Source organism: Pseudopodoces humilis, chromosome 3 (genome assembly GCF_049639895.1).
Source record: "Pseudopodoces humilis isolate 2021_Gansu_Grassland_sample_001 chromosome 3, ASM4963989v1, whole genome shotgun sequence".
NCBI classification, from domain to species: Eukaryota; Metazoa; Chordata; class Aves; order Passeriformes; family Paridae; genus Pseudopodoces; species Pseudopodoces humilis.
Genome location: NC_142202.1, coordinates 64,999,040 through 65,022,122, shown reverse-complemented (window position 1 = coordinate 65,022,122; position 23,083 = coordinate 64,999,040). Strand labels below are relative to the sequence as shown.

The 23,083-nt window shown below is 35.9% G+C and overlaps 1 protein-coding gene across 8 annotated transcripts in view; it reads right to left on the bottom strand.

Moving 5' to 3' along the window:
• FAM184A (family with sequence similarity 184 member A) overlaps window positions 1-23,083 on the bottom strand; it is a 74,081-nt gene that overhangs the window by 11,559 nt on the left and 39,439 nt on the right. For 5 of the 8 annotated variants that reach the window (XR_015772311.1, XR_015772310.1, XM_088053814.1 and 2 more), the window contains exons 7-14: window positions 20,797-20,958; window positions 18,787-18,912; window positions 18,446-18,592; window positions 8,366-8,407; window positions 4,084-4,296; window positions 2,903-3,056; window positions 2,374-2,501; window positions 79-263 (exon numbers count right to left, since the gene is read on the bottom strand). Coding sequence is in view for 6 of the 8 variants with exons in the window: in XM_088053814.1 (XP_087909940.1) it covers window positions 79-263; window positions 2,374-2,501; window positions 2,903-3,056; window positions 4,084-4,296; window positions 8,366-8,407; window positions 18,446-18,592; window positions 18,787-18,912; window positions 20,797-20,958 (1,157 nt within the window). In the remaining 2 variants the exon portion in view is untranslated. The remainder of the gene's footprint in view (window positions 1-78; window positions 264-2,373; window positions 2,502-2,902; window positions 3,057-4,083; window positions 4,297-8,365; window positions 8,408-18,445; window positions 18,593-18,786; window positions 18,913-20,796; window positions 20,959-23,083) is intronic. The other 3 variants (XM_005518314.3, XM_088053817.1, XM_088053816.1) reach the window with 1 other exon arrangement.

Here is a 23,083-nt window from a genome sequence, read left to right as displayed (position 1 = left end):
AAGTTTAAAACTGCTAAAACAATGAGTGAAAGTAAGTGAAATAATACAGGTGTGAATTTAGATTGGAAAAATTCATACCTGATCTGTTGGTTTGATTCACTGTGTATTCTAAGAATTTCTTTCCCTTTAAACTCTAATTCCTTTGTCAATGCACTTATATTTTCATGAAGATGCAGAATCTCTTTGTCCAGTTCAGCTATATGATGGTCTCGGTGTCTCAGCTCATCTTGTAGATCTGATATTCGGCATAAAAATTCTTTTTCCTATGATATAAGTAGCAGCAGCAAAAAATATTTTAGATAGACTTGTTTCTCAGAGGTGATGCCTACAATACTTGCTTTTGGAAGACAACAGCTGAGCAGAATTTTCCATCCAATAGACAATTCTTTCAGTTTTTGATGCTGACACAAATTATAATACAAGCAAAGGGCTTTTTTATTGTGTACAAGTACAAAGAAAGAAGAAATCAGAGTTACGTAACAAATGATTTCTACTTGCAAGAAAAGTTAAAACCCACGATTATCACTGCCTGTTAAAATTGGTGTAGCTCATCACATTTTCCTTTTGTCCACACATGCAAGAAATTAAAAACTGTGTATCACTAAGGTCCAGGGCCTTGGTATTTCACCTTCTCTTCTTTTCTTTTCCCTTACAACCCCATTGAATGGGAGAAAATTGCTCAATATGTATGCCCTGCACAAACAAAAACTGACTCAGAAGTCTCCTATCTTACAAATATATACAAAGGTCATAAATATTTTACAGCAGAATAGTTAAATAGCTAAAGTTCTATTTATATTGTGTCCAATAAATCAAGAAAAGTTTGTTTGTTTGGTTTTTTTTGCATAAGAAATTCCAATGAAGTTAATAACTGGTAAACTCAGCTGGAGCCCGTTCCAATGGCTTTGGTAATGAGTCTCCTTGGTTTAGAAATGTCTGTAATGAAAACAACTTGTTCAGAGTTTTCTACTTTCATCTATTCCACTCCTTACAGTTTCACAATAATTAATGACCATATAGTATGCACAGAGAAAATCAGCAGATATTCCAAAGTAGTTTTGTGTATAACTGTGTTTTATGCCTTCCTACCTCTAGGAAATACAAATATATCCTAGTGCACAAATTTCACAGGGCATGTTTAAGAGCAGACAGTTAAAAGATGTATCTCCCTGTATAAAGACTGTGTTAAAGTTACAAGAAAAAGCAGAGGAAAAACTTACATCCACACATATAAATATTTCAAAAAGTAGCAAATATAATCATCCTGATCAGACTACTCCATCTCATTCAACCCCGATCCTGTGAACTGATGAGCATTCTAGCACAGGAAACCTCAGTAACTGCTTTGCCCTCAGTAACTGCTTTGCCCTCAGTACAACCAAAGCTCCTGTTTAGCAGATCATTATACTGAGGCAAAAAGTACACCCTGTTGGGTTGGATCAAACACCAGCTCGTATAATTGAAACTTTTTTTTCTGACATCTCATTTAGGTGTCAGGGCTTAAACAACACTTGACTGAAACTATATCCTCCTAAATCCTGCATGACAGCACCATGTTTTTGTCTCTGGTACTCACAATGTTAAACCAGCAAGGAATAGCTAAAAAACTTCAACTATCTCTGTTTTTGCATAAAGGCTGCATCCAACAAACCCTGTTTCCTCCGTTAATATATTTCTAAACTGACTCCTCCTCTTTGGTGCTGGAGTATCAGTAAATCAGTCTTGAAAACCTACTAAAAAGGCAAATAAAGAAGTAATTTTCCAGTCTTCTTATTTCCAGGAGTCTGGCTTTCAATAGAGCTTAAACTTTGAATTTTTAGCTACTATTAGAAAAACTAATTGTGTATAAAATGAAAGATAAAAGGTGAATTAATAAGTTTGCTACTGAAAGCACAGGTAGTTCACACTGGCTTTGGGGGTTTGGTTTTGGTGGGGTTTTTTTGTGTACTTTTTTCTTCAGTTTGAAGAAATCATTTGATTATAAGCAGCCACTTCATTTACCATATCTCTTAGGCTTCAAAGAGAAACAGCTTTTTCCATCCTGCTGGCAGACGAGAACGAGTACAATCTTGCAAGAATGGGCACTTGCCTCCCATGGCAAGCCAAGGAGCTCCCAGATGGCTGCACAGTTCTGAGAGGAAACTACCCAGATGTGGGAGCCTTTTTAGGCTTTCAATAAGGTTTATAGAAGGCAGAAAAAGCTAAGCAAGAAAGTTGAGGAAACTGGTAGGAATGCATTAGCTGCTGGGTGCTGGATGATTTTGAAGGACTACATGTTTGTTACTTGTTCACAACAGTTCTTGCCTCCAGCAGAAGGGAAAAATTAATATCAATCATGTTATTTTACAGCCAGTTGCCAACCACGCCTCCTACCTGTCGCCTGCCAATTTCTATGCTTCTTTCAAGCTCCATTTTGGCAGCTACCAGTTCTTGTTGATGGTTGTGCCTCAGCTGGTCAATTGCTGCTGCATGTTGGTGGTTGAGCTCTGAGCGCAAGGAAGCTGGTTACCATGAACAAAGAGAAAAGTTTAATTTGGACATGTTTACATTAATTAACGGTAACTAGTCAGCATCTAGTATTGCTGCTGACCTAAAATACACTTTACATCAGCTAAGTAACTGTCCTGTATTTTATTCTGTTGCTTTCTGAAAGTATCAGTTCTCCATCAGGAACTCTGGTGGCTTACTCTTTCCAAAAGAGCCTTAAGGGTGAGATATTTTGAAAGTGAAGAGTCTAGGCTTACATGTTAAAGCTCATAGTGATTTTAAGAGGAACACTTAGGTCAACACTGAATGACTCAGAGAGACACTACAGTGTTATAATATACACACACATGCATGTATATTTGCATGAGTAGAAATAATGGTTTTGGACCCATTTTCAAATTTGAAAATAGTATACCTAACATAGCTTTTCCTTCATCCTCTAGCTCAAATCGTAGAGTCTGAAGTTCCTGTTCCATCTCCAATTTAAAGCCTTCCATGGCTTGTTTATGTGTTTCTTTCAGTGCATGAAGTTCTTCTGAGTGCTTCTGTTGTAAACGTTCTTCTAACTCCTATGAAATCAAAATTGACGAAAGTTGTTCTACACCAACTTAGAGAATTTATAAAACATTCCACAATAACCAACTGGAAACAAAAAGCAGGCATTGACATACTCTAGAAAAAACACACTAGTATTACTCATATTTTCTTATCCTTCTAACATATTTTTTCTTTTCAGTGGTTGCCAGTATTACCTGTACACAAAACCCATTTGGCTCACAGCTGGAAAAGAGAAAAAAATCAATCCATGGATATATCTACAACAGCACGCAATGTAATTAAGGTGCAGATTCATAGATGGGCTTAGTGTGCACACATCTGGGGACTTCTTCTCCCTAAGGACACCCATGTTTACTCCCTATGGAATTGTATGAAGCATAATGTTCCTGGTAAACATCTTCTGATATTCTGGGCACATAGTGGGAAAGCTGATTGCAAAGTCACACTCTGGAGCTGAACTCAAAAAACCTTAAGAAATCCCCCGCCCCCAATTAAGTACCATGAATTACCAAAATTCCAATTTTAAAGCTGGTTTTGTCAAGGTTTTAAAAAAGAGTATCTTGGGTGGGGCATGAAAATTATCTTGCAAGTCACAGAACATAGCTAACACAATTTTTTACATATGGAAAATATAAAATAATATTTCAAAGGAGTCTATTGACAGAAAAAACATGCAAAATTAGCTATAATGGAAAATTCCTACTCAAAAAACAAAACAAAAGAATATAATATTAAGGGTAACAATGTCAATGTACCATAAAGAAATGCATGTATTGATAATAATTTTACATTACACACACACACATACACATCTATAAACGTGCATATAAAGCAAGACATGAACCAATGCCAGTATTAGAAAATATTTTCAATATATCTTGTTCAGGTTTAACTGGATAACAGTACTGCTGCAATACATCAGCTGAAAAGGAAATTTAGTGGTTATACAGATACTTTCTTTACTAATTCCAACTGTATATGTAAAATGCTAAAATAGCAATATTCTCTACAGAATTTGGAATAACCAAATGAACATGCCTTTTGTTCTTGCTCTTTTGTTTCTTCCATGTTTTGAAAGGCAAGGATATGGGCTTCCTGAAGTGACTTATGCCTTTGCTGATGCTCTTCTTCTAATTCCTGGATCTCCTGAGTCAGTCTCTGTCGCTCCTGACTGAACTGGGCTTGCAGCTGTTGCAAAGAGCTCTGTGACTGGGAAAGCTGCATCTCCAGATTCTGCTTCAGTAAGGAGATCTAATCCACAACAGAATAGCAAATATTCATTAGTCATTAATACTAACATCAGCTGTAAAGAAGACATTCAGAAGAAGAAAACATTTGAAATTTTAGAGCCAGAGCGTTAGCTAAAAGACAGACAAGCAATGTCATCCATCTACTCAATTTGTTGTTAATGTTCTATGATACATAATCAGAGATATAATAACATTTTAGTGGGTTTGTAAGAGTCATCATATTGGTTAGCTCATACTGCAACACTACCTGTAACACAATATTTAATGGTCAAATCATCAAAAATTATTTAGGTTTTATATAAAAGATCAATAAAAATGACACTATCAAGGTCTGAAATTAAGACTTGATTGTTAAACTACTCTTCAGGGGAACACCTGTTCTGCAAGGATAATCTTGCACTTGGAATAGGGGAGGATAGCCTGCGACATCTACACTGATTTTTATATAATTTTGTATGCTATGCTCCTACTAGTGGTTTTCTCATTTAGAAAGAAATGGTACCACTCAACATCACAAATAAAAAGTAACACTTGATGGATTTCCAATCACACACTTTTTTGTTAGTTCAGTAAGACTGTGAGGGTGATTTCTATGCATGTTTCCAAGATCTAAACAATCTGAATCACAAATAATTCATTTTCTTAGAAATACCTGATTTTACAAACAATGCTTTTCATCCAGCAAGTATTATAGTATACTATATTCCTTTCTCAGACCCGTTTTCTTTTTATAATACTATTATACTTTGTTCTTCATAGATTCTTTACAGACTAAAAGTACTAAACCTGTACTCCCTGTAAAGCCAAACATGAGAGATACCCTCCAATTCTGGAAACAAGATTTAATCAAAGGAGAATTTTGCTCCCATGACTCAGATGAAGGAAAATAAATTTGCTAAGTGACAAAGAATTTGAATCAGTAAGGATACTTTTCAAGCCTCAGAGCATTACATCATATGGAATTATAAATGTAAGTCTGATAGTGTCATTTGATTCAGCATATCTTAAAATTAATTATGTCAAATTTGTAACGACATTGCACATCAAGTTATTGAGTTAGAGAACATTTAATCCACCACTTAGCATAAAATTAATAGCAGCATACCAAGTACAACTTGTAGCATGAACATTACTGCCAAACATGTGGGTTAAGTTTCTTTTTCAGAAGGACATAGCTTAAGCAGATTTGAAAGAAAAAAGCTACAGAAACAAAAATTAGCACTAAAACAAAAGAAAACAAAAATCAAACTAATTTAAAATAAATAAGTAGAGCTCGTTGTATTTCAGGTTCAACAGGTCTTTGTATCTGGGAATATACACTCTATCTTCACATGCACTATATAAATAGTATTGTAATTCAGATATCTTTGAAAGAGATTAGCTACAATTAAAGGAGTGTAGGGAAGGCCTACACTACATTCTGAAGAACCTTTTACTAAATACATTAAATATAAATTTCACATAGAAATTGTACAGTGTCAGACCAAAGTTTTGTCTGATCCCTGCTTTTGCCTCCAGAAAGGGCCAACCAGGTTTACCCTAAAAAAAGGCCAAGCATAAATGCAGGGAGCTTGACCCTGTAGTCTACCTGGAACTAGAAATCTTTCTTAAACCAGAAGAGGTGTTTTGGAGCAGATTAATATAAGAAATAATAACAACCATTATCTGACTCCATAAAAGCTTTGAGTATTCACAATATCCTGTGCGGAGTTCCATGCAGACATGATAATTTGACATGATGATGTTCAATACTTGTAATGGAAACGAGTCAAAAGAAGTTCCCTTTTCATTTGCTGTATTCTACTCATGTTTCTATAGCTCCCCATCATTTCCCTCCTTACACTCTTAGCCATTCTGAACTGCTTTGGCTTAGTGAGTTGCTCCTTGTATGACAGTTATTTCTCATCTATGATCACATTTCTCCTACTTTTACCCCTTTTCTACTATTTCTTTTTTTAAGATTAGGAAGCCAAAGCAGCACAAGTTATTTGAAATGAGAGTAAACTCTGTTCTTATGTAGGAATTTATATGGTTTTACATGTTATGTTCTCTGTTTCTCTCCCATATTCCTAAACTTTTATTTGCTTTTGAGACTTCTACTCAGCACTGAGGTGACGTTTTCATAGAATTATATATCATAGTCCCCCAAACTACTTTCTAGTTGTAACAGGTCAAGGTAAGGCTAATTATTTTACAGAAAGAGTTACGGTTTTTTTTTCCTTGTGGATCATTTTGCATTTATCTACACTGGATTTCATCTGCCATTTTATTGTCAAGTCCCTTGGCCTTTGACAGTTATTCTATTATGAATAAGCTTTTATAAGCTGCAAAGTTTCCTACCTTACTCATTTCTCAACAACCTGTAAAAGAAAATATTTTCAGCATCAGTGTAACTCTACTGATAATCTACCTTCACAGTGGTAACAATTAATTTAATATCTAGATATAATATATACTGTATTTTTTCTCTTCACCCCTAGAAACTCACTCCACTGAAGTGGTGAGTTTGCACCATGCACCTGCCAGCATGGCCAGCTCTGAATTTTAACATATGCATCATCTTCTTGTACTGCAATGTGCTATTGTCTTCCTTCTCCAGGAAAAAAAAAAATAAGCTATTTTACCTAAACTTTCCTTTGAGGTACTCACATCCCCATCTACTCTAATTCATCCCATGTTCACTACTGGGACCTTCTTTCCTTCCCACCTTTCTGTAACCTCATACCTACCGGGTCCTTCTCTTCATAGATAAGCCCATTCTTACTTGTCCCTTTGACCATGTTTCTGTCAGGTTCCTCATCATTGTCCTGTCCTGTTCACCCTGGCCACCAGGAGGTACAATTTTAGGGGAAGTCCTGCCCAGGTCTGCAGAACCTCAGGTAATTTAATGATCACACTCTAACAAGTCTTTCATGTTAACAGTCAAATGGAGTCAACCATGGTAACTTAGGCAAATTTTTATTAAAATAACATGAAAAAATGTATTTTGGGCTTGAAGTTGTATCTATCTCTCACTTAAGTTCCTGCTCCAAATTCTGATAATTCTCCAATTACCAGTATATAATTTAAAAATATGTTGAGCATGGGCAAGGGCGAAACAATTTTATTTTCATTTCTGTCTTGGAAATGCAGAAAACATTTTAATTGAGATGAACAAGAGAAGTCTGACATCTAGGCAGGAAGCCATCTTCGAAGAGATCAAGTATAAGCAAGAGCAGTTCATCCTTCAACCAGATTAAAGTGACTGCAAAACCACAGCCTGAAATGAGTCAATGTCTGGAGATGTCTATTTGCATCAATAGACTATACAGAAAATAAAGGACAATGAGGATTAAATGATTCTAGCAAGCAAGTCAGATTAATCTACCCTTCTAATAATTTGTTTTGATGTTGAAAAGCACAAAAAAAAAGTTTAAAATAACAGTCTTTTTAGAAGAGCAAGTAATTTTAAATACTATTTTGATTATTCAGTGCATAGACTGATATCCTTAAGAGCACGTTTTGAGAGTATAAGTGCCCCTTTTTGTATGTCTTATGACTAGTCTTTCTGTACACCTCTGTACTAAGGATTCAAAAGAAAAGAGCTCTAAACACTATTCTCTGAACTTTCAATACTTTTGTCCCAGCACATTAAAAACATCACTGAGAATTAAAAAAAATAATAAAAAAAAAAATTGAAAGAATAGTTTAGCTACAATTATGACTTACACTGCAAAACTGCAAATTATAATAAAGCATCAATCCCATGCTTTGTAGAAAGCTCTGCAACACACGTCTGCACTGCCCACAAGCTTGCTTGCGTTAACAATGACTTAAAAACACTGCTGATGTTATGACCACGTACACAGTGTTTGATGCCAGTGATACGCACACAGTCACACACAGATGAGGGGATGCACTATATGAGCTTTTGATAGCAGCACATGTTCTCATATTATTATCACATATATTCCCAAATATTATCACGTCTCCCATTTCATGGGCTTAAGCTGTAAAGCAGTACTGCAGGATATGCAGGTTGATTAGTGCAAGCATGCCCTGTTCACAAGCTGTAAGTGCAAATCACTTACATTGCTGATAGATTTATGCAAAGCTTCACCGAGACAGTGCCGCTATGAAGGAAAGATCAACAGGAATAAAGGGAAACATTCAGAAATCAACTAATTAAAAGAAAAAGGGATAAGGAAGGGTAAACACAGAACATTAATTATAATTTGATCAGAGAAAAATAAGTTGAAAGCCATCTGGAAAAAATGAGTATGTTGCTTTGACTCAGTCTGTAAGCTGCTGAACACAGAACAGAATGATGTGGTTTACCATGTTATGTTTCTGACATACAGTATAGCATTATCTCTTTAACATGATGTTACTACATAGACATATTACACAGCTGAAACACTTTTGAATTTATCCACTTATTTTCTCCTTTATGGCGAAACAATTTTGGGAAGAAATCATTAAGTACATGAACAGACACTATATAAGGGCACAATCAACAATCAGCTGTGCCTCTGTATCACAAGCACATCAAATATGTCATATTAAAGATCAAATTTCACTGCTAAAGGGCAGGAAATTAGTTTAATCGTTAATGAAGACATTTGTATTAAAATACTTCTTTTAACTTTCTTAAAATTCAGAACCAAATGGGTACATAGAAGACAATTCCGGAAAGTCTCCAGCAATAAAATGACTTAATGTACCACTTATACGAGCGGTGATTCCTAATGAAAAGCAAAAAATCCCAACATATTTCCAAGTAAATGCTCTATGAAATATTATTGATCATATAAATAATGTACAAAATTCATATGTATATAAAAATGCCTGTGTGTTTATATATATATCTGAATCATGTAGACAAGCACACACACAGGCACAGAACAGAGTCATCAGAAATTAAGCAAGAGCAATTTCAAATCCAACATGACCACTTTCCCCTTTTGTCACAGGTCAGTCAAGAAGATGGCTTTCTCCAGGATACAGCAGGTATTCTGACACCAGCCTGAAAGTCTATAGGTGGGAACTATTAGATAACACTTTGCCAAAATACAAAAATAAATTGTTATTCAGTCTCAAGCATCTAAAAAAAGGCACAACATAAAAATACATTATTGTGAAATATCCAAAATGAGCTTATTAAAATTGTAAGAGTTATAAGCATTAATTTTCTATGCAAGAGTGGAACACTAGGAGGCATCATACTCCAGCAGAAAAGGCTAAGACCAGCATCTGACAGCTCTGATTCCAACACCAGACTTAGACACTGCCAGTCTGAACAAATCCACCCAATTTTTCTGTGCTTCCTTTCCCATCTGTTTGGTTTCTTTAGGGGGGAAGCTGTTATGAACAGGAATGATCTCCTGCTAAATAAATGTTCGCTTTCTAAAATATTTGATACTTTATATTGGTGGATGTATCTATATATTGTGGTACAATTAAGAAATACTTCGATTTTACACCTGAAGCAGAAAAATTCTTATTGTACTATACTGAAAAGATGTTCCAAGTAAAAATAGAATTATATAGGCTAGTCAATTGGAATGGGGGCTCATTCCAGAAAACGTGTAGCAGTTTAATCAGATACAGCTCCATATTCAAAAGTATGCAGAACACATTCAGAATGCAGAACTTCAAAATAACATAAGCTTAAGTGTTATTAAGAAATTTCATAAAAATTCCAGACATCCTTATGAGTACTTCCACAGCAAGGTCCATCCATGTTCAGGAGAAAAAAAAATTGTTAAGAACCAAAAAGAATGCAGGCATAATTATTACTGTCTGTGGGTTTATGATGGGGAAAATGATGATTAAAAAGCAAGGAAGAAGGTGGGTTTAATTATCACTCTGTTTCTACAAGTTGGAATTCAAGATTTCATTTGTGATGCTACTGTGTTACAAGAAAACTTTGCTCAATTCACTTTGAAATCTATGGGGTGTATGTGTGAATTAATTTACTTCTCGAAAGTACAGAAACTTCTGAAAGCACCTCTCTACTTGGTATATATGTATTAGCTAACTTGACTTCACTTGATTTTGCTGTCTCATTTTGCAGTGGAAGCATTATCTTCTCCACCCTCAGCATATGCAAAGCTAAGCCTCAGATGCAACCAAGAGAGCTTCATCATGACCCAGAGGAACAGCAGAGAGGCAGCAGAGGATAGAATCTGCATCTTTATATGCAACACCTTTATAATCCACTGATCATTGCAGGCTACTCAGCAGGACTGAAAGACTTTGCAAGCAATACGTGGAACAAGACTGGAATTCCCAGCTCTCTTTCAACATCTGTCCTAGAAGAGCTGAGTTTTTCAGTTTAGTTGGGCAAAGTAAACTTTATTGCGTTGCAGTAAAGAACAGATTTAGTGATTTGAAACTATTCAAGCTTTGTGTTTGCTTATTGTAATGAAGCGCTGTTTGTGTTCCCATCACAGCTGTCACAGGGGCCATTCTTGGTGATGAAATGGTGTCATTTCCCTCAAGAAGGACATTTACTGCACCAGTGACATTTTCACATTTTCATTCAGTTACCTTGTTTCCTGCAGGACATTAACTTATTGAATGCATAGAAGTTCCCCTGCTTTATGGTTTCTCTGAAATAAAAATTACTTTCAAACAGATTAGAGAGGCTTGACACTTAATTTCAGCATCAGCCTTCACATCACCCAAAGATCAGTTATATAACACTTTCCCATCACGGACATTTCAATGTCACGTTGTGTCACAATCTGACTTGGCTATATGGTTAACTGAATTTTCAAAACACTGCTGGCAAACAGAAATTATTGTGTAAAACCTAAGACCCTAGCTGGGAAAGCTCCTACTTTATCTATTTCATCAAAGCAGACCTACATTGCTACACAGTCTTTGCTTCATTTTCAGAATGACCTCCCAGAGATGCTGCTTACCTTTCTGAAGAACAAATCCTATGTGCACCCACCAGACATTAGTAAAGGAAATGAGTTTCTGAAGTGCCTAGCACAGAAGCCAGGGGACCTTTGGCATAAGAACATTTTATCTAGCTAATAATGGCAACAACAACCCTAAAACTCTCCCTCGAGATAGGTCTTTGAAGAGAAGGACTGATTTGTCAGCAGATGTAGAGTCTCTGGCTGCGCAGTGCTTACGCAGCAGATGACTCCGCAGAGATTTGGAAAGCAGCTGTTTGCTACTACAACGTTTTGTACTTGGCTCGAGGCTTGTAACATGCTAGGAACTGGAGAGCTACATCAAAGTTTGCCCTCTCTGACTAGTAAGAAAAAGCAGCATTTAGAGCCCTTTCCCTATCTCAAAATTCAACTGCTTCCTGATGAGAAAAATGAAGTATATACAAGGCATTCTGAAATTTTTAATAATCTCTGGGATCTAACCGATTCTGATTTCCTCTTGGTTTTGGAGCAACCCCAAAGGGAAGGTGGTATCTCCAGGATGCCAGAGGGTGGGAAACTTTTCCTGTTGCTTTAAAAAGATGGAGTTTTTATCCTTTCTAGTTTAGGAATCTGTCAAATTTCATAGAATGACAAGGGTTTCCCTAGGTATTCTGCAGATTTGTATCTGTTTGGATTTTAGAATACACTCTTTTAATCCAACAAACTGCAAGTTCAACAGTCAGGGGAAAAACAAGTGCATTTGAATGTCCTGATAATTTTTAAAGGTTTTGGAAAGTGTATACAGCTTCATTCATTTATTTGTCATAATGCTATCAGGATTTTAGAGATCATATACACACCTTGACTAATTTTTCCTGGGGCACTGGCCTTAATCTAGAATTTTAATCAGCTGCTGAATCTCAAACAAATTTAGCTCTCCCTAATAAGTTCTCGTTCCTTCCAGGGTCTGCTGATTTCATTGGTTTTCAACCAAAAGCAAAAGTTCCTTGAGCAAGTACAGAGCAAAGAGGCTAAGGGAGGTGTTTTAAAACTAGATACTTGCCAAAGTCTTTATCTTACATTTAATGGAAAAACATTTATAAATTTAAGATTAAAATTTTGTTTTGGGGATGGTATTACCGCTGCATTTAGCTTCGATTTCTATTTACCAGTTTTGGAAGTATAAACTTCGAAATCTCAAATTAAACTTTTTACTCATGTACAATACTAAGAATTTCATGTTCTTTTCATCCACTGACAAAAAGAATTAAAAGCCTTTCCATCTCCTCCAGATTTGCTGCCACTCAAAACTCATGACATTAAATTTCAATTAGAAGTTTAGGATCAAGTAGACAGGTTTCTTTGGATATGAAAAAATCAACTCCAAACACTAGCCTGAATATATTTTTTTTAATTAAACACAACACCATGGGAGAAAAAAAATTAAGAAGGAATTAAGAGAGATGAAAAAGTCCAGTTTAATAATTTATTATAAAACACAGAACAAACTCACACTTGTTAGTATTCCTACTGTGTACAGCTGAAAATATTTTGAAAACACTGATTTTTTTCTGCTGCTTTTATTTGCCTGTTTTGCTGAGTAGCTCTTAATTGTAAATTCTCTTTAAATAATTTCTTCCGTTATATTCAGAATCTTTTAAACAAAGAGTAAAATAATGATGAAGGGGCAGTCTGGGCTGAATGGGCTCACCAAAACCAAAGGCTTATAACAAACAGATGAACATCAGGCATTTGTTTTCATGTCCAGGCTTCAGACAACACTACAATGACCAATGTGGACAGAACAAATTCACCAACTCATCATCAGGATCACATCTCTGCAGAGAATAGGGAGCCCAGGACAAGAGGGACTCTTTATTGAGAAGCAGAAAGTCATGAATCCAGGGGAAGCACCCCCAGTAGTGGACCCTCTGAGGGCTGCAGTGAGTCTGCACTATGTGATTACCCACATGGTATGTGAAACAGTTTCTGACCTGTTTAATGCATATGTTTCCCACTTGGAATACAGGAGCACCAATTTTTCTAAAGCAGTGGTGAGTGGCAGACACACACAGACAATGAATCTAGGAAGAAACTCCCAAATCTCCCCTAATTCTCTGCATGAGTTACAGCACAGTCCCATTAAGACCACAGTTTTGAGAACTGTATTACCCTGTCAAAGTTTTCAACAGTCAGAGAAAGCATGCTCCTTTGGAAAAACGAGTATCTACAGATTGAAGAAGAGCCATAAAACATTACTCTGAACTGCATTTCAGGGTGCTCTCTGCTCTCTTCTCCCTCCTTGGTATGATTTTTCTTTTTATTCTTTTGGATTTCCACATTTTAGACTTCTAAGTGCTTTTTAAACCTTGCCTAACATCTCTTACCATCCACTAGATGTCATGGTAGCCTTACTAGTATTATTGAATAGAAGAATTGCCAAACCAAATTAGGAGGGAGTTTTTTGAAGTTTACCTCCACTCTGTTTCTGACAGACAAGCCTTTAGACAGTGTGTTCAGGACAATATCAAGTGACAGGGAGCTGAGTAAAATGATTCTGCGCTGAAAGTTTATCTCCCTTCTTTCTGGAAACTGATACAAGGTATGTGCAGGTTGTTTCTTGTAGAAATTTCCAGCATCCCTTTGACAGCAAATCTAACGCAAGGATTGTGGAACAGGCCAGTAATCCTTGTGCTGGGTGAAGAAAGTAGTGTTTCCAGATTTTGTTAATGTGGATGCACATCAGCTCTGCAATAAGCTCCTCCACATGGGCAAGTAAAGATGGAGCAGTAACTGCTTTTGGATGATGCCTGATCAAAAGCCATTTATAGATGTGCACAGGAGCTCAGGGACTTTTCTCAGCACCCCATCAACAGCAGAATACCCAAGATTTTTAGACCAGTATGTTAAGACTGAGTTTGTAATTTCCTGAAAACTATAATTTGAATAATAACTGCATCAGAAGGAAATACTTACATTTTGATACAAGTCAAAGTTTCTCCTATTTACTTTTACAGTTTAAAAAGGAGCACACCATCATAGAAACAAACTCTGAAGAGGAAATCTCAACATATTTTTCAAAAAAGGAGTCTTTGCAGTAGGAAAAACAAACAACAGCTACCAGAATGTATGTAGTATACTTTTGTCTATTCTTGCTGTACTACTTCTGGTATTTCCATTAATAGAAGATATATCTTTGATGTGAAAAGGTGACAAAGTTAAGAAAGAAGAATGTCACACATGCTTGGCCGTGTATGAAGCTACTTAAGAATGGGAGAGCATTGGGAAAAAATAATGATAACAACATTTACTTCACTGAAATATGTTACTGAAAAGTAAGGAAGATGGGAGAACCAATGCTTGCTCAAATATAGAAAATCCCATCCACAATGAGAACCCTTGACTCAGTTTACTGAAAAAAAGTATCACAAGAAGAAACAGATAAGAAGAATACAAATCTAAACCTGTATGTTTCAGGGCCCAAAACTGAAGGTTGCACAAGACAGACAGGCAAAATAGAGAACTTGCTCACGCTTTCAAAAAAACAAGAAAATTACAGCTATTTTGGTCATGGCTGAAGCTGAAGCAGTAAAATGTTTTTAAAAAAAGTGTTAAAACCCCATTATAGAGCTAAGAGGAATGGAAAGGAGCTAGCATATCTGAATTCACTGCATATTTCATTATGAAACTCTCGAATGGATTGATGTAGAAGTACTTGTGCAATTTATGGGGGAAAAAAAGCACTTTCGTTTTTGTCTTCTAGAATAACTTCTCACATCAGAGATAAAAACTACACATTTGCTCTCTAGACAATGATCTAGTTAAATTAATAATCACATTTAAGTGTTGATGATGCTTTGCAACTAGCAAGAATGTGTTTAAGCACTTAATCAGCTGAGTAGCATTTTATCTCAAGAAAATTATTTTATTCATAACAAAGCTATACTGTTAGAATAACAATAACCCTATGTGCATTCTGTGAGGGACCACTTAGCATTACCGGTATGAAAGCAAAACTATTACCTAGCTTTATGCAAGAGCTAGATTCTACCTATCAAACATGCAACAAATAGAAGTGGCAGAAATTTGTAGATCAGAAGAAAATGATTTTAAAAACTCAAATCAGCTTAGTATACTTTATGGGCATAATTTTTTTGATTGAAACTGTTTGGTTTGGGTGCTTTTTTTAATTAAAATTTATATCTGTGTCTATTCATTCAGTTTTTCAGCACCAGTCAGCAGCATTCCCAAGTGGGCATACTCTATGCTGTATTTTTCTACAGTGTAGGTAACTATATTTAAACCTGTTTTTTCAGCCCTTCAGCCGTGTATGATTACATAACCATTCCTATACTTCAAGTTAGGCGACACACTTCTTTGTAGCTTGTTTTTAAACCAAATCAGAGATGCATCAATACACATTAGAAAATTGCACCTCCATTGATGAGCATTTAATTTCTGAATTCAACTTTATGAACAGAAATTATACAACTAAGTGGCAAACCTCTAGACACTTTCTCAACATAAAGAATACACACTGGCCACATTTGTTGTCAAATCAGGATTTACAAAAACTTTTGCAGTGACCCTGGGCTTGTACTGTTTTGCTAAATCATTGTATAATACTATTGGTATAGAGCAGACTTCTGTTTCAGGTGTAACAATCTGAACTGCAGAAAGAGAAACTGTATTTCCTCTCTTCCTAATTTTATACAGGCTTCATGCCTTTCAAATAGGATTTAAATACATCTTCCTACAAATTAAAACCAGGGTGTAACAAATCCACTATTTCACAGGCAGCTCTAGTTCAAGGCAGAATTTCTAAGGCATTAGAATTTTAGTATATCATTTCAGCACCTTATAAGGTCTGGAGATGGAGACAGAGGAGCATCCTTCCAGAGTTTGTGGGTGACACCAAGCTGGGAAGAATAAAACGTGGAGGGCAACACAGTGGAATGGACACCATACACTGAAAGACTGGGCTGCCATCCAGAGGGACCTATCTATGGTATAAGTATGGGCTGGCAGGAACCACACAAAATTTGGCAAAGACAATTGCAAATTCCTTGACACAGGAAGGAACAAACCCATACACTGGTCCACACTGGGTCACAGATCTGCTCTGCACAACCTCATTGATGGTAGGCTAAACATGAACCAGCAGTGTGGTGTGGCAGCACTGGGTGCCAGCAGCACACTGGGCTGTAGCAGCAACCAGTGGTTTGAGGGAAGGGATCAGTGCCTTTGACTTAGCACTTACAGCACATCACCTGGAAGCATATTCTGTCTCCTCCTCCAGCTCATTCAGCTTTGGTACAAAACACATGTTGATAAACTTGATCATGTTCAGTGGAGAGCTACCACCAAGAAGGCTGGGACTGGAACACTGAGGTAACTCTGTTTGCTCAGGCTAAAGAAGAAATACCTCCCCAGCACCTGTGAGGTGGTTACAGAGAAAGTGGACCCAGTCTTGTTACAATGGTGTACAGCAGAACAATGAGAGGCTACACTCCAACTGAAATAGAGAAGGTTCTGACTAAATATAAAGCTCACTATGAGGATAATTAAGCAATAAATGAGATTATTCAGAGACACTGTAGAATCTTCATCCTTAGAGGTTATTCAAGAGCTGACTGGACAGAGCCCTAAGCAACCTGGTTCTAATTCAGTGCTGACTGATTTGAGCAGCCTCCTGAGGCCTCTTCCAACCTAAGCAAGTCTGTGATTCTGTAATCCAGGTCACTACTCTCAGAGACTACCTTTTGTGTGCTCCAGTCAGGAGGAACTTACTACAGCTCCGTTTCTCCAAGAGTTAAGTTACTCATCTTTTACACTGTGGTCTGGAATTCCCTCTCATCCAGCTGTAGTGGATAAAATACAGATCCTTACAGAGGGAAAGCTTAATTCCCTATTACCAACACTTAACTTTTCAATCTTTATTGAATACCTATCCAATTCAAACAGTGATATGGAAAAGTCACAGCTGGATTGAAAAAAAAAAAGTCTTCACATGCTATTAATCTCTTTGCATACAGTTCTGATACAGTAAAAGATATGAAGAAAAAAGAAAAATACAACCATTTTGCATATGGAGACCTTTTCCTATTCTCTAGTAAATTCTCCCTACTACAGTTAGCTTTCCAATTCCAAAATTTCTTGCACAGGCAGAAAAAAAATGTCAATTTGCAACACAGTAATTTTCCACTCTGAAACTGTTGATTAGATTTCACATGGTATTCTTGAAAGGCAGAGATAAAAGTATGTTAAAACTATATAAAGTTTAATATATCCCTTTCAAGACAAAATGCTATTTATAGGTAGAAGTAAAGAAAGCAAATGAAACTTGAGTAATGTGAAATTTAAAATCAAATTAGTCTAATTCTTATTATGTTCATATTGTAAAAAGGTTGAAAACCTCCAGCTTTTATGAGCCTAAACCACAAGACTTCACAAGTTTAAATTCCCCTGTCAGCAAAATATATTGTGACGTGCTCCTGTGAGAGGCTGAATAATCAAATGCGTGCTCAGTTATTAGACTTCACAAATTAGCCAGCAAATTAAAAGCTATCCCACAATAACACCCTGGAATCATAGTCATTTAACGAGTTTCAGAATCTGTTACTCTTACTTTAAAGCGTGTTTGTTCAATATCAGCTATTTCTTCAAACTGGAGCAAATAAAACCAGTTCTACAGCATTTATGGTTTGGAAAAAGTATAAAGCAAGTATTTTCTTTAAATTAACTAACATAATTGAGATTATAAATATGAGTTACCATCAAAAAACCTCAGTATTTACACAAAAGTATCCCAAAATAATGTCCAAAATCACTTAAGACATAGCTGTAATAAATGCGTCATAGAAATTGAGGGACATTTTGACTTCCCAGAGACTTGTACAGTGTTATTCTTGGACACATGGGGGATTATAATTTTTGTAAAGATAGGTGATACCTCTAAGTCCAAACAATTAGCATTGGTAGATATTTAACAGCACAACAGGTGAGAAGACAAAATCAAAACAATCTTGTAGCAAAGAAGTGAGACTGTCAACATCCTCTCCCTCCTCCCCTCAAAACTGTAAAAAGAACACCATTCATATAATTAAAGTCATATCCACATATTATTTAAAATATTTGATCATGATTAGTTTAGAAAGCCCTATGCTAACAAATTTAATTTCAAAGCCAGATGTCACAATCAATTTAATTTACTTAGTTGGTAATAAGCTACCAACAATTAAATTGTAATGGCTTTCCAATTCTAAAAGACACCATAGTTACCTGGTCTAAAAGATCTTCGACCTTTTTTTGCCATCCATCCCTTGCTGCATTTTTTTCACGTTCTTTCAGCTGCAACAGCTGAGTCATGGCTGCCTTCTTGTCCTCTTCATGCTGCAGCCTCAGCTCTTCACGAAGCTTATTACATTCCTGTCTAAAAACAAAGGTCAAATAACTAAAATGCAGTGGGACCTTGTGTAAGAAGTAGGAAAGAATCATGATCTCGGTAATAACTGGAAAATCTAAAATAACCAAAACCCTTGCTTTGCATTTCATTTGATAGTACATTTGCATATAATATATAGTTAATTTCTTATTAAAGAATAAAAGAAAAAGAATAATACTTGCCGAAGATTTTCTGTCCATTTTATTTCCAAGTCACGTGCCATTCTGTCAACTTTGAACTTTTCCTCCTCTCTCATGGCAGCAATCATTGCCTCGTGCTGTTGTCTCTCCTGATCTAGTTCTCCCTGCAAATACAAACTTTACAATAGAGACTGATCAGCAGCAAAAGTGTATTTCAAACATTAAATGAGTTATTGTATTTATAATCAAAGGGTATTCATAATAAAAATGTATTTTGATTGTATTTATAATAAATATTATATTTATTTGAGTGTATTTATAATAAAAATATCAATTATAATTGGCTCATAAATTTGAACTACAACTTCTTCAGTGTGAAATTCCTAGTTATGCACAATTAATGCTTACACATCTCCTGATATTTCTTACTTGTGAAACAGAAGTGTGCACTCCTACAAAAAGCAATCTTCCAATAAGTCATTCTGCAATCCTTCCAAATACCATTACGTTGAATCATGAAATAATTTGTGTTGTAAAGAACCTCAAAAGGTCAACAAGTCCCATACACTGAAGTACTCCAGAATTAGAGCAGGTGATTAGAATTAGGTATTTTGTCAAGAATGCTTTGAATTTTATTTTTTTAATTTTTCTAAGCATCAAGGATCCAGTATTTGAATTTCAAAGCCTGAGCTACATGTGTGTGATACAAAGATCAAAGTTAATTTCTATTTCTTGATGGAATAAGCCTGCTAGAAACAAGGTTCCACAGTCTGAACACAGAGAGCACCACCTTTAAAATTCCATCAATTTCTGCTGAAGTTTTACCATACGAGAACAGTATTAGGTATCACCTAGAAATCCTACTTACATGAATGTTGTTCAGCAGTGCTTGCTTTGTTCACAAGAAGCAAACATAACCCCCCAAAACATTTTAAAATGAAACCTTTCCTGCAGCATTTTGATAATTTTTAAAATCTGATAAGATACTTGTTATTGCCAGTAACCTACTATATATGAATATTTAAATGTTTTAATAGGTGAAGAGAGCAACAGTAGTTCATAGGAACATTTAGAGACATTATATAAAATACAGAGGAAGTTATAAACTACAATATTGTTCATCTCCAATGACTGTAGCTGAAAGAAATAAAAAAATATATCAATAACCTGTTTCAGGCTGGTTTTGTTAAGAAAATATGAAAACACGTTCAGTAAAAAAAAAAATTTATAATATTTGCCGCTCTACATCAAATACTTTTGTGATCTTGTAAATGTACATTCTTTACTGAGGAACCAAAAAGGAAATGCTTACCCGGTATTGCAGTCAATAAGCTATTGACAGACTAACTGACTGTTCTATTTCCATCTAAGCCAATTAAAATGACAATGTATTAGCGCCTAGGCAAATTAATTGCTCAATGGTATAAAGTGGTCACATTATCTAAGTGACAGTCTGCTATCTTTAAAGATATCTTAGCATATATCTAAAAATTATTCTCAAGCCTTTACCGAAATTCTAAATTCAAGCCTGAAATGAAAACTGTGTCCACTATCCAAGGAAAACATGGCATATATGTATTCAAAAAAATCATCAAAAAAAATTCTGTGAATTCCAGAGCTAGTAAGCTCTGGACCTTGTTTTGCATCATGACATGAACTGTCTATAATTGCAAGCGTTCACTCACATCCTTTCATGAAATTCTGTTAGAACTCTGAACATATTTTGGCAGGTACAATTTACATTAACCACACAAAGATACGCCTGTACCACTGCCTGTTAAATTCAAAAAATGTTCTGAAAACCAAAAATGCCCACCACAAAACAATCAACCAATTATATAAAAATTAAAAAAGCCAAACCCCAAAACAACCTATTATAGTTTCCATTTTATAAATTTTCTGCTCAAAATAGAAATCTCTCCTTTAATGAAGCCATATGAAGCTCCTTCTATCACGTGTACCCCATAACAGTTCTAGGCATTTTAAAAACAAGGCCAAAATCACCATGACTCTGCTTTGCACAATTTATTCTCCAACAGTGTGGTTACCTCAACACTATACAGTGAATCTGTGGTCTCTCGCAGTCTTGCTCTCGTTAATTCTAGTTCTTTCTGGAGTATTTCCTGAGCTTCTTGAAGACTGGAGATGTGTCCTTCTGCAGTCCCGAGGCCTTGCTCACTTTTTCGTACTAGGTCTTGCAGACGACACACCTGTGACATTGCAAAAAAACCTGTAATTTCCATAATTATTACTAATGGCAGCCAAGCCATCCTGGTGTTTTTCAGTGATTCCTAATTTTGACCTAGACAAATTTTTAATTGCACTACTTGTTCTCTTTTAATACCAGTTAATGCTTCTGCATTTAAATTCCTGTAAAATTATAAAAGCAAAGACTCAATTAGAGGATTTTTACAAGTAAAAAAATATATCCAATATGTGTTTGATATACATTGCAAGGAAAGAGGCTACATAAAAGATCTGAAATTGACTGTAAGTTTACATGAGAAAGCATGTTTTCAGCAAATTAATGAATATTTCAAAATACATAAACTCTAATATATAAATTAACTTGTTCTAGGGTTTAAGTTTCTCTGTTTTCAGATTGCTACCTGTCTAGCCTGTTTAAAACTCAAGCTAGCAACGATATAGTATAATGTAATCATTTCCTTAACTGCTATGTAAAAATACTCTTTTTTTCTGCCTGTTTGACTTCAGCTTCCCATCTGTAAAATGATGATACTACACTTCTTCCCTTCAAATAAAAATATGAGAGACTGCAGTTATAGGAAAGAAAAGCTTTTAAAGTATGTAGGTTGAAAAAACAGGAAAATGGGAGGCAGGGAGGAACAAAGAACAGCAGCTAACTGGAAGTGCATTTTTTTCTGAAGCAATAGTCTATACTATTGCCTTTGTATGTTGAGATAAATCCATCCACAATGGGCCAAGTGTCACAAGAAAAGACTAGCCTTTGGTTTACAGGCATGGATAGGTAAGAATTATAACCACTCTTCCTGTTTGTTAGAATAATTACATACAAATACTGTTTTTAATACACACAAAGACACCAACACCACCCCTCTCTCCAGGAACTTTTTCCCTCTATTGACAACCTGTGAAGTGTTTAAAAAGATGAACTCCTCCTTTCCCCTCAGAAAGGAATCCGAAATTCCTTTGGCATAAGGGATCTCAGTGAAAAACTCGTGAACTTGAGCACTTGTCTCTGAGCTCCTTTGAGTTATATTCAACCAACCAGTAATTCCCTACAAAGCACTGCTACCTGAAGGAGAATCCCTACAACAAAAAACATCCCCAAACTGCATTGGTATCCCTGTAGTGCACTGCTGTCTATGTATCTGACAGTAGCAAACCACTTGCATCATATGAATACCAGTCCTGTAGATCTAAAGGATATGGGAGCAGGCAGGAATGCCACTCATAGGGCTTAAGATATATTCCTGCTGTTGACAAAGCAGTGATGGAGGCTGTTTAAAATGATCTTTAATAACTTCATCAGAAATCCTTTGCTTGGAGACAGCAAGTCCTTAGATAGCTGTGCCAAGTAATGCAAACATACCAACATTCTAAAAGGCCTTGGCTGGTCTACAGTGAAAGGAAACAAATCTAGAGTGAACAGCCGGCCTCACCCTGAGACACATGTGAGAAAGCCACTATCTTGACTTAACCCAAACTCCCAAAAAAATCTCTGGCAAGTATTTAAGATTACACTGCTCTTAAATAGCTTAGTACTAGAAGCAAGCCTAATAAGGCTTCAATCTTCCCTCATCCTTTAGCTAAGGTAATTGCCACCAAAAAATCTGTCAAAAAGAAAAGGAAATGGCATGGGTTGAAAAGCAGCTTTCTCAGCAGGGAAGAGAGAACTGAGCTAGCATCCACAGAAAGCAATGAATACAAGCCTACTGTTAAATTACTTCTCTAACTTAAAGCAAGCAAAAAAAAAAAAAGGAAGCAACAGTAGCAGTGTAAAAGCTAAGCTAATAATGTGTCAGACACACCACAGGGAAGCTTTTTCTAGGTCAGTGAAGGCATTGAGAAACTGTTGTTAGTTGTCAATAGAGATCTAAGGCCAAGCTGTGGTTGCAATTGAAGCACATCTTTCATGTCCTCAAGATAAACATAGTAATGAAATGAAACATATCTCCTCTGTACTTCATGGAGCAGATTTACAGACCAACCCAAATTCATCACCTGTATGTTGTCTCTCATTCTTTCACTATGGAAAATATATGGAATTGCATTTATCCTGGCAAAAGATTGTATATAAACTTGAATATTGGACAGCAGCTGGACCTAGTTCCCTATTTTAGTCTTTCTTGT